Source organism: Chaetodon trifascialis, chromosome 3, assembly GCF_039877785.1.
Source record: "Chaetodon trifascialis isolate fChaTrf1 chromosome 3, fChaTrf1.hap1, whole genome shotgun sequence".
In the NCBI taxonomy this organism is placed as follows: Eukaryota; Metazoa; Chordata; class Actinopteri; order Chaetodontiformes; family Chaetodontidae; genus Chaetodon; species Chaetodon trifascialis.
This window is the reverse complement of record NC_092058.1, coordinates 14699387-14712140: the sequence shown is the minus strand read 5'-3', so window position 1 is coordinate 14712140 and position 12754 is coordinate 14699387. Positions and strand designations below refer to the sequence as shown.

Here is a 12754-nt window from a genome sequence, read left to right as displayed (position 1 = left end):
TCCTTCTGTTTTCAGGCCAAAGTCATTTTCATGCATGTTATTTCCACAAAATAAAACCCCCCTGATATTTGTGCCCTCAAACAGGGGTCAGGATCAGATTCAGGAACAGAGGTGAGGTGAGGTGAGGTACTCAGTCAGGAACATGTGGGCTTACCTACATGGGGTGATTTAAACAGACTCCTGCAGTCTCTCCACACACACCCTGCTGTGGTCTTCCCAGCATCAGTTTTATAGTATACAAACAAACAGCTCTCAAAGACACACTACAGCTAGGGGACTGACTTGTGCCTTTAATGGCTGTGACCTGCGCTAAATGGATAAATGAAAAGCACCAGGGAGAGAGAGGGAAAAGGGCATATTCTTTACTGTGCAATAAAACAGATCATCATACAATAGGAGAAAAATACAAATGAATGTGTATTTCATTCTCCCAGCAGCTTTATTTGCATCTTTAACATCACAGTATAAAATCTGAGTTCTCTGGGTTTCTCCTTTCTGTTGAGAGCGGTTTATATTCACAGATGCTGCAGTGTATGAAGGAACAGACATACCGTAAATCTTCCAGCTGAGTGGCATTTCTCTCGAGGTTCTCTTGAGGTACAGCCTGCTGTAATGGCCATAAGATTCTTCCTCAAATGGGAATTAATTGTAGTCAGAGACTGCAGTTCCACAATTATTATATGGTGGTAAATATATTTTGTTGTACTGTTTTTCATTATCTTATAATGTAGTTTAGGATATTTATTTTTGCAAATCTGCAGCATAAGAAGACAAGGTTTCTGACAAAGATATAGGTTAAAGGCGGAGGATTCTCATGTCTTTACATGTGAAACATGACTGACTGCATCCAGGAAGCCTGTCTGATGAAGTTTCTGTTGTTAGATGGGTGAGGACAGTTAATTGTATAGCTGGATTGACAGATGGGAGAGAAGCTCCCAGAGGTCCTCAGACTGTGGTATGGTGGCCCAGGAGGGACTATTGTCTCTGATAGCCCGTCTAATGAGTCAATAATAAAATAAATTAGTTGTCTGACTTCAATAATTAAGAGAATTGATTGGTTGTAAGAGTAAACAGATCTATAATTTATTGCATCCAAACAGGCGAGAAGATGTAACTCTCGTGATGTTTTGACACTCTTTTCATTTTCAGCTCCTCTGTTTTCCTATGTTTTCTGTGCTGCAGCACATTTTACATTTTTAAACATTTTTTTTTGTCATTCATTTCCCACATTTGTTTTGATGCTTGTATAGAGCATGCCTAAAATACTTTGGCCAACACAGTATATGTTTCATCATTCTGAGGTCTGTCTCCATGCTCCGTTTGTGTTGTTCCAGCACAGCGGAGAGATCACTGTGTACAACCAGCAGAGCCTGAGACGAGTCTGGGAGCAACGTTATAGTAGTAAGCCATAGAGTTCAGTGTTGTTATGATTGCTCTAATCTGTATTCGCTGCTGATGTTTGATGAGCTCATCAAGACACGAGGGACGTGCTTAGACACGGCATCCTTAACAGAATATATTTATCATAATATTGTAATAATGTGTAGGCAAAAGGGAAAATAGATAGCAGCCTTTTTAGCACATAGTTGTGAGGAATAACATTCATGGCGCCTCTGTTCCATTCAGGTGTAAAGCCAACGTGTACAACACCAGCACCAAGGCTCTGTCACACCTAAATGGAATGCAGCCATTATTGATGTTATTACACCTGCGTTTAACAGGTCAAAATGTCTGCTGTGAGAAAGGTTATCGATTAAAAGTATCCTGGAAAAAGAGAGGAGGTAGAAAAATAAAAGGACTCTGTTTGGGGCCCTTGGAAGTGTAGAGCCCCACACTAGTTTCCCCTTCACTGGCAAAAGGGGCTGTTAGGCAAGTCAAAAATATTAAATATTGAATACATTTACATATTATTTCTTGATTAATTACTTTTTACCAAATGATTTGTGCTAAAGAAAAGTATAAAGCTTTATATTTCTTTTTTTCAGTATTATTTATTGATTAGTTTATATTTTTGACTTGTCTGGTAAGGTTTCACTACATTTTGTCAGTTTTGGGCCTCCATAGGTTTGTAATGGACCTCAGACTGTTGTGGCCTCGAGGCAATTACTTGCTTTGCCTGGTTGGCAATCCAGCCTTGTGAGTAAATAAACAATTTTCTCATTTTGCTGCAATCAAGAACCTGATTGTACTTTCACTGGCATCCACGGACTGCATCATCTGTAGTCGTGCTGCTTCTCTGTCAAATCCTGCAGGACTCTGAAGTGAACCTGAACATGTTGGAGATGAAGAAAGGCTGTCTGGCTCCTGTCCAAAGCTTCCTGCAACAGCAGATCCATGCTGACACTCCTCTGCACAGATATGAAACAAAATTCAGCAGCACACAAGACAGAATATTAAAACAGCCAAAGAAACCCTGAGATGCACGATAGATTCTCTTAAAACAGCGCCATTCTGCTATCTAACTGATTTAAATTGCTTTACTAACTCTACTGTATTTTAATTAAATGTTACTGCAGTCTCAGCAGTTTGTACAGCTCTTCTACTCCATATGAAAAAATCAAGAACGTATTGGATTGGATTTCGTTTTCAGATACTCACATATATCTGCAGCGTGACAACAGGCCCTAACTAGACAAAGCTTTTTTTTTTTTTTTAATTAAGGTTCACAAGCCAGAAATGCCCGTTTCATACCCAATCACCAATCACGATACAATCTCCTGTTACCAATGAACCTGTTTACCCTTGGAATGTCTTTTGTCGCCCCTGTCCCAACTTCAAATTCAAAATAAGCATATATTTACAAAAATCAGTGAAGTTGATGACGTAAATCCTTAAATACATTGTCAACTGGCAATGGACTATATGTCAAAAAAGGATTAGCAAATGATCCCCTTCTGTCTTACACAAGTAATGCTAACAAACATTGAATGGGCAATGTAATAGATTACTTCATATGCTTGAACATAGCCTATGCATGTATGTATGTATACAGTAAGTGCAGAAGATTTATAGATGGATGATATGTGCATATTAAAATCCAGTGTGCATTTTAACCTGCAAACATGTGAATTCTAATTTGTTTTATTCTTCATTTTTGCTGCTTTCAGGGACCCTTTGGTACTTTCAACTGTTTGCATCCTCCTGGCCTGCAGCAGGCCTGTGCCCCATACAGAAAAGCAGCGGTCAGTCTAGCATAAAAACGAAATCTATGTCGATGACAAATCCCACGTGGCTCCGCAGAGATAAATAAAGCCAAACTAGATGCTTCTGCTGCTCCTCTGTTGCCTGGTGAGCGTGAACGCGCCTGGCTCCACGGGGCTGCTGATGAGAGAGAGAGAGCGGTCGTGGACGCGCCGGCCTGTGTGGTGGTGGTGGTGGTGTTGGTAGTGGTGGTGTATGTGGGAGCAGGAGGAGAGACTCTGCAGTGTCTTGGCAGCTGCATTAGTGCATCTCCCACCGTCCGCGATGCCTCCACGGCCAATGCCTGCCTCCTCCGCGTCCACTTGACAACGCACGCCGACATGAACTCGTCGGGAAACTGAGCCGGACGTCCACACTCGCTCGCTGTATGCCCCCGGAGACCGTCCGGAGCGCTTCATTCACGCACCGAAACCCCGTGACGAGAATTGTTAATGGAAAATGGCGATAGGCAAAAGGTCTTGCAGCATCGTCTGCTTGGTATCCATCCAGATCATCTTGATTTTCAGCGCATCGTGGCCTGGAGCAGCGGGTCTCACGTTCCCCCAGCAGTACACGTAAGTAACGGCCACCCTGACTGAAAACATAGCGGGGCTCTGATGGGAGGCAACTTTGGGCTTGTCCACTCAGCTCTGGTGTCAAGAGATACTTCAGTCATCCTGCTTCATTTGCTGCTGTTACATAATTTGTGTTGGCGATTACATCAATGTAAAGGCTGGGTATTTAAAGCTCAGTGCTGTGGAAGGTGTAGTCCACAGTATGACTGGGCATACATGGGAAAGCTATTCAGAGATCATTTATTTATGTGTATGAGCAATCACATCTCACAAGACCTCACTGATGTTGTTTTCTTCTTTTACATCAGGTGATTTATGCTTTTAATGATCTGAACACGGAGCTGTAGATGTCTTGCATCCAATCAGATGTTTGTGTTAATATGAAATATATAAATATATGAAGTCAAATACATATAGAAAATAATGTGAAATGGCTCACATTACTTTTATTGGAGATATGAAAAAATAATGGCAAGGATGGAGAGATGTTTTCGTAAAGCCATTGAAGTTCTAGGTGAGGCTGGTCGTGCTTTTATTAGTTAAAGCAGTCAGAGCTCATTGTGTGTGACAGGCAATATTAAGTCAGTGCAGTGGTTGTAAAACTGAAAAGGTTTTTTTTTTTTTTTCCTTCAGTGTTCCCGCTGTTGTTCTTGTGCGCCAGTGCTCGATTTTTCCATGCAGCCTTTCAAGTAAAGAGCAACACATTTTTTTATTTGGTGAAACACTCACCTCTCTTGCAACCTCTTGAGGAGATCAACAGTGCAGTAGTAGCCTCTAGTAGTACTGCATGTTCAGAGGTACTAGTTGTAGGATGTTACACAGAAGAAGAAGAAGAAGAAAGGTGTGGTATCAATGTGAAGGCGGCATTAGAATAACACTTTAAATCAATCCTGTGCTTGGATCTTAATTCTTAACCTTTAACCCGTTACTGTTAAGTACAGCTGGCGCTTAACTCGAGACCACAGTTATCTGGGCCCACCTCCAGGCTCTGCAATCAGGCTGCTCTGGAGGGAGGAACAGGCCAGATGGTCCACACATCTTCGGGGCACACAGTGAGGGCTTTCTGGCCAATCACAACTGGAGATCCGAGGTGTATTTACCAATTAGGAAAGGGGTCTATAAATCAGGGAGGTGTGTGTGTGTGTGTGTGTGTGTGTGTGTGTGTGTGTGTGTGTGTGTGTGTGTGTGTGTGTGTGTGTGTGTGTTTTATGATGAATTGGGTTATTTCAAGTAGGGTATAGCCGCTGCTTCCTCCTCCTCCTCCTCCTCCTCTTCTTCTTCCTTTCTGCTTATTTTTGTGCTGAGTGCTCTGAAACAGCTACATACCCTCTGCCCTGGGTCTCTTCATGTAAGCTAAATGAAGCAGAATCGCTACGCTGAAGAACAGCATCTCATTCCAATTAAGAATTAATACTGCAGCAGCAAGGATTTATTCCCCTTCGCCCTTTTCACTCCCGCCCCTTCTGTCTGACTCTGTCTCTGCATATGGATAGAGAGACAGATAGATAGACAGACAGACAGACAGACAGACAGATAGCTAGGTAGATGTCTTAAAAAATACATTTCTGTACTACTAATTTGCTTTCCAAGTACATTGTGGAGGAAATGTAGTTGCTGCCTGGATTACATTCACTGGCAATGTTCTTTCCAATCCAGGAAGTGTGACATCTTCATACTTCACAGAGCAGGATTTGAGACTGGAGCTTGCTTTGCTGATTTTTTTGTGGGGCTTTAGGTTACCAAAATACTTTTTTAACATGAGGGAGAGACCACAGTTCCAGATTATTTGAATTCTTTTTGATTAATCGATTGATCTCGTGGCTCTCAAGCTGTGAACAACATGAGAGGAAAAGTGTGGCAGGATTTATTCTCACAAAACAATATGCAGAGTGCGAAGTGTGTGACGTTTTAATAGCGAAGGAAAGAAAAGACTGGCGATGCTCATCGAGCATCAGTCAGATCCTGAAAAAGCCTGTCATGCTCTCAAGTTCGCTGTCAGTGGAGCGGGAGAGCCTTGTGTCTTCTGGGTCTCTGAGTTTGATAAACTTCTAGTATTTCAGCCGCAGTAACACATGAAAAGAAACACCCAGTTCATATTCTGCGTAGCGTTCAGTTGAATTCAGCGTTTAAACCGGGCAATTTTGGAGGGAGAAAGAAATGTTTGAGAGCCAATGGATTAATTAAGCAAAAAGCACAATGGGAACTCTTTAAATATCTGGTTTTGCTCGACCAACAGACCAAAACCCAAATGTAATGAATTTACAGTGATTATAAAACAGAGAGCAGCAGCAAATCCTCAGATTTTGGAATTTTTGTTTCATAACTGACCTAAACAATTCATTTTGCACCTGCTCTCATTTATTTTTTTAACATTTAACCCAAACATGGTCTTTCCCTTACCTTCACTGAGAGCTTTGAGTTGCCTGACTATAACCACGAAAAATGTTAATCCTGCTTTAGTCGTGTGGTTAACACACATGAGGAAGTGTGTGTAGTGGCTGTGTGAGACTACAGCTGTGCTCTGAGCTATATGCTAACGTCAGCATTCTCACAATGACAATGCTAACATGCTGATGCTTAGCAGGTGTGATGCTGTAATGGTACAATTATCGTGCTCGCCATGTTAGTTTAGTGTGTTAACAAGCCAATATTTCATGATCAGCACTAACACAAAGTACAGCTGAAGGGAGAAGCATCGCCCCGCAGCGCTCATGCAGATCTGGACGCAGCAGTTCCAGACCCAACATTCTAGACTCACGCATGCACGAGTCTGCTTGTTTGTTGAATGACATTTAATTGACTGGATGTAGGCCAAAGACACACTGCACACCTGAGAAGCAAATCGTACAGTCTTTTTATACATTAAAAATGCCAAAATATGCAATTACAAAATTGGGTAATAGACTAATGTTATCAGTGTTTGTCGGAGATGAAAGAAAAGCCCTGCCTCTGGAATCAAATTCTCAGATGCTTTTCATCCAGATGTAACTGTGAATCGATGAAATCTTTACCACTTTATCCTTTCTATTGATAGAATTAATGAATTCATGCTGAAGCTAGCCAGATATTCAAGGTTTTTTCTGGTTCCCAGGGCGTTACAAAGGATAGGCTGACATTATTCTTTGAAGCTAGCTAACGTTCGGGAACTAAATGGGATCATAATGTCCACAGTGGGGGTGCTGCATCTAGAACTGTGGGGGCTCTCTGGCTCTGTCGGTGGATGATGTTGTTATTACGCTTGCACGTATTTTACCATAAACCACTGGGCAGTTATGATAATTGCAATTCATCCTCAGCAAGATATGAATGTCTCAACCAAATTCATGAGAATCCATCCAGCAATTGCTGAGACATTCCTTTTAAAACCACGAGTGTGAACCTCACGGTGGCGCTAGAGGAAATGTCAGGGGATCGTCGAAGTCAGCAGACTTCATCCTCTGGGGAGCATGAGCGTCTGTGCAACATTTCATGGGAATCCATCCAGCAGTTGTCGAGACATCACAGCCTGGGCAGGAAGTGGTGGACCGACTGACAGTCTGACATGTCCACCCCCAGAGCCATGCCGCTTTGATGGCTAAAAATGTGATTCAGACAGCTTTATGTTTCCTACAAAGCATATTTAGTTGTATGTAAGCATAATTCTTTGGAAGCTACAGTGCCTGATGAATGGCTGGCTAGATGCTGCACTGTAGATACACAGAAAGATATAGCACATACATATGTAAATATAGCTTTAAGTGCCTCCCCTATCTGCTGCTTATACTCCACCTTTCGCTCTGCTGCTCCACCCTCTCAACCTCTCACTCTCTGTGCTGTAAGTGAATATGGGTCACATCACGTACTGCTTCTCTGCCTCTCGTCCCAGGGGTGTGTGAGTATAGCAGGTAACAGAGAAGAGGCACGAGTGCGCTGCGCTGTTGAGCCGCTTCATCGCAGCGCCGCGATACAGCGTTTTCTGACGTCCCACAGGGCTCGAGAGGAGAGGAAATGGAGCACACAGTAAAAAAAAAAACTTAGGACTGTGCTCCAGCCGCACTGACTCACACCGTTAAAGCTGCTCTGCTGTTCTGTGGGCTACAGTCATAGAACAAACCTCATTTATTCACACAGTAGGGTCTTTGCAACACTTCAAGGGCATTTTAAATTAATTTGTGATGCAAAAGGCTTGTTGACTTCAGTCTTTTAAATGTTGAATGATGCTGTTGATTTTAGAAAAGGTTTGATAATTCAATTAATGCAGTGCATGCTAATATTATTGTTCATGTTAAACAGGATCAAAGGCATCATTGGTGTTTGGTGCCTCCCCTTTACACGGCTATCCCAGCCGAAAGTTGACAGTCACGGGAGAAATGTGGTGAAATATTTGATCATCAGTTAAAAATGAAAGTCCTAGATCACACTGTGAGACAAAGACAGCTGGTGTCAAAATGGTGACTGCTGCCTGAAGCCAACAAATCAGAAAAGGCCATAAATGCTGCAGATTAGACCGGACAAATACGACAATGCAAGCACTGTTTATGTGTGATGTAAAAACACAGGAGCGCTGCAGATGGATGAGTCTGATGCGCATTTGGCTACTTTTTAAAATATTCACCAGGTCTTAATTGCGTTTGACGTGCCTCAAAGCTGGTGTTGTACAGTCTGACACAGATTGTGACAAATCTCGCACAGCGTGATATGCAATGAACCTGCAAGAACTCTGTTATCACACAGTGTAAAGGAGGCTTAAAGAAGAGTCTTTAACACTTATTTTTGTTCATTCGTGAGGAACGCTTGTGGTGTCCCCGCAGCATACATGCAAAAGCATACTGGGATCAGAAAGTGAGAGAACATGTGAAGTCAGATTCAGCTCTTGAAAATAATCCTGAGATTGCATGTGCAAGTCTGGCTTTTTCTTTCATGTTTATTATTTTATTCCTGCCGAGCAAACAAGAATTGTGTGAAAATCGCAAGTTGCTGACTCACCATTGTTCTGTTCTGTAGCAAGAAAGAATGGCTCAGTTATTATTTTCATAAACATTTTCATTTGATCGGCCGCGGTGGTCACATAATCACATTAACACGCTGGCCTGTGATAAATCAGTAGAAAATGAAGCGTTCTGACAACTGCAATGTGTTTTTTCAAGGGTCTATCACAAAATACATATTTTTCTGTTGCTACCCTCACAGCTGTCAATGGCTGCTGCTCTTTTTTTTTTTCAGAGCGGCTGCTTCGACTGCCTCAAGCTGAAAATAATTTCACTTTCAAATAGCGCCATGCTCATCGAGGGCACCTTGTCAGGCATTCAATCTTATCATAAGTGGGCCTTTAGAGTGATAGTCTTGGTGATGCCGGAGTTAAAAAAAACCCGAATACCTTTGGCTTCTCTGCACTTTATCACAACCCAGACGAATATTTCTATCAGAGGTAGCGGGGCGAGTGTGAAAGGTCTGGCACTGCATTGAGGGCTGTGTATTCATCAGCAGGTTTCTTTCACCCGTGCTACGCTCAAATATTTGCTCCTCATTGTGAAACGTCTTTCTGTGGACTGTTGGCTTGTGGCTCTTCCAAAGCTAGAAACAAGCCCAACAAGACTTTAATCTGTGATGTTGCCTCGTAACTCTGCTGAGATCTGTCTGACTGATAATGTATCGACTCCCTCGCGCCATAAAGGATACAGGGTGATTTTCTGGGTATTAAGCTTTTTTCCTGCACCAATTTAGGTAGGAAACTCAAAATAAATGTTTCGCCTGCACAAAGTCTCCTCTAATCCATTTGGCCAGGCTGAACAGCAGGATCGCACGTTCAGCCAGTGAATGAAGTGATCTCCATTGAGACTGCTTTCATTCAGCCATCCTCAGGGTCTCTTGAGGATAGGGTCTGGGCATACAGGGAGTCTAGAAGATGAATACAGCTACAGTATTCACTACAGTGTTTACTGTGGCTGATAGACTTGAACATGGCAGACACTAGTTCTCCTGCTGCAGGATGATGCTTTTGTTCTGATAGGTTGTGTAGGATTGTGCGTGCTGCTTTGAAATTGCAGTTTGGGATGAGATTATGTGGTTTATCACCGAGAACACATTTTGGAAGAAGACATACAGAGCACATACTGTACATGCTCCGTACAGGCTGTGTGCAGAGCACTTTAAAAATGAAACAAGTGACGTTACTTCCACTGTAGATCATATTTCTACAGTTAATATTTATGTGTCAGTCTGAAATGCAGTTTTTGTCACGTACATATCATCATGCACTGTCACCGCCAATATAAATCCTGCACGCTGTACATACGTGCACGTGAATAATGTACATAATCATCCACTTCACTTATGCATATTCATTCAGTGTTTCTTTGCACTATATTGGATTGTTTTCAAGCTAGGATCCTTGACTTGTATAGACTTTTCTTTATGTTGTTGGCTAGTGTAGTGTGTAGATTACAGCCCTGCCCATTCTTTATTCTCGACCCTTCTTTACCTTTGTTTATTCCATATATGTTGTCCTTGTTCTTAGCTGTGTGTCTACTCCTATGCTAGTACATCGAGAGCAGTGAAAAACCAAGTGTTGTTTACACGTGGTTTGACAGTAAACCTGATTCTGATCTGAGGTTTAAAGACCATTCCAGTAGACATGGTTTGATAGTGTTTTAAATTTATTAGGGTTATGGCCTATTTATCAAAAATGTTCCACACAGATGTTGGAATGAGTGAAAATATTGAAATCTGTTTGGTTTGAACAGTAAGGTGTAAACATTGATTTTGCCTTGCTATGGTGAGTCACAGCTGAAAGCTCACTTTTTGTGTGTGTCTGGCTGACGTATAAGTGGTTAACAATATATGGTCTCCAAAAGGTTCGTCGCCTCTTGCATTTGAGAGCACTGGACTCTGCCTGAAGTCTGCAGGTGCAATTTCCTCACAGGACACCTGCTACACTTCCACCTTACAGCCACAGCATTTACTTGGAAGGGGCGCTCTTCATGAGCAGCACTAGTCAGCCTGTTTAATGTCCTCAGTGGCTCTGCAGGGAGGAGAACCCACATAACCCTGATGATACCGCAGTAATGTCGTCAGAGTTATCTTGAATTGAGGTTAAGGCTTTGAAATTTTAAATAGAAATCCTGCATTGCAAATCCAGTCCTGACAAACAGGAAAGACGTGGTTCCATTACAGGAAACTGATTATCAAGTGTTGAACAAGCGACTGTATAGCGAAGCCAAGACATCCCCCTGATCGCCCCCTGGTGGCTGGCTGCAGTCAAGGTCATAAATCCCGCTAAAGTACACAAATATATTTTTCCCAAACATCGTTTCTGTCATTTTAGATAGTTCTTATCATGCTGATGTAAGCTCAACTGTTCATTTTTCTCATAGGTTTGGTCGTAATCAGTTAGATGGTGCTATAAAAAGGGGATGTTACGTCATGATTGACAGCTGATTATTAGTTCAGGCAGATTTTTTGGGTGGGACCCCAATAAATAATTCATAATAATAATAATAATTCTGTAAATAATTCAGTGCAGAGAAACAAATGTTTAATAAACATTTTTGTGCCTCAATGCAAGCTTACCATCTGTTGTTTGTCCTATCTGACCTCAATCTGTGTTTAACCAGTGATCGTTTAGAGAACAAAACTCAGTAGCAGCACAGCTCTCAACAAGTTTAGAAAAAGAAAAGAAGTAACATTTTCTAGAACTACTGTGTATCTGCAGTCTTATGAAAACAAGAGATCATTCCACTGCAAATCTCTGTTGAAGTCTGAGAATTCATCTCAAGTGTTTTGTTGGTCACCTTTCTGCTTCATGCTTAAAAAAATAAGTGCGTTTCTGAAGTAGATACAAATCCATGTGCATAAAACAAGGCAAAGTTTCATTTTCTGGACATGTTTCTATGCAGGTCTGAATGTAGAAGTGTCCCAGAGTAATTCTTCTTCTTCTGCTTCTTTATTGATGTGTGCATCCTCAGTTCCTTGTCAAAGCCACTGGAATAACCATGGAGATGTCTGTGTGGGCTGGAAGGGCATTAGCTGCTGGACCCACAGGTGCTTATACAGTGCTGGTAGTTGGTGGTTGTGGTGTTTCTGGTGTGCGGCCAGTGGTGGGTGTGATTTCTGTGTTGGAGTTGACATTTGACAGAGATACTGGCAGGAGTGCTGATGCTGTTCAGCACTTAATTGCTCAATAGCAAGGTACCCAGACCTTCTGAAACTTTTTCATTTTTAAGGAAAATCTGTGTTGGTGTTGACTGTCCTCCATCTTTGGGTGTAGTGGTTGTAGTTTTCAGTATCACTGGTGTTTCTCCTGGTATTTTATTAGCCTAGTTTGGAGACTGTCCAACAGTTGCAGTCCACAGTAGTTTCTATTTAATGAACTTAATCATTTGCTTTATTGTCATTATCTGGGATAGCCTAAATATTACACAATTTTTTTCTCTGACGGCAATAAAAACATAACTTGACCTTAAATTTGTGTCTTTACCAAAGACAAGAGATTACAAAATGAAATAAGGATATGGGAAAATGGCTATAAATTCTATCTCTCCGCAGGCATTTTAACAGCCATTCGCACCAGGACTCACGTGACCCTATTGAGTCACATGATGGGCAGGTGGGTCAACGACTCACCCATTCTCACCCATCAACACCTATTGAGCCGTCAACACCATGACTCATGTGACCCTAACGACTCGCATGATTCTGGGTGGAACCGTGACCCTGCAAGAGGCTAAATGCCTGGGACTTCCCACCTGTCAGTCACAACTGAAGAAGCCTTTTGGATGACAGACAAACGTCTTCTAGAACCACAAGCAAGACCAGGTGCCTTTGGAAGCGCAGAGTACCATGACCTGGATGAATGAGAATCTATACGTTCTGTTTTTTAACAATGGTAACAATGTATCAAATGACAATATGAAAGGGTCGCTCGTTGACCTACAGGGAATTATCACCTGAGTGGACAGCTCCCTTCAGCTTCACTGATATTTTTAGTGAGTTTCAGTTCGTTGTCCAGCTGCAACTTCACT

General features: G+C 42.0%; 1 protein-coding gene across 2 annotated transcripts in view; it reads left to right on the top strand.

Moving 5' to 3' along the window:
* Nucleotides 1–3336: 3336 nt before the first annotated feature.
* The window catches only part of cacna2d2b (calcium channel, voltage-dependent, alpha 2/delta subunit 2b), a 40006-nt gene continuing 30588 nt past the window's right edge, over nucleotides 3337–12754 (top strand). For both annotated transcript variants that reach the window (XR_011602067.1, XM_070959776.1), the window contains exon 1: nucleotides 3337–3755. Coding sequence is in view for 1 of the 2 variants with exons in the window: in XM_070959776.1 (XP_070815877.1) it covers nucleotides 3640–3755 (116 nt within the window). In the remaining variant the exon portion in view is untranslated. The remainder of the gene's footprint in view (nucleotides 3756–12754) is intronic.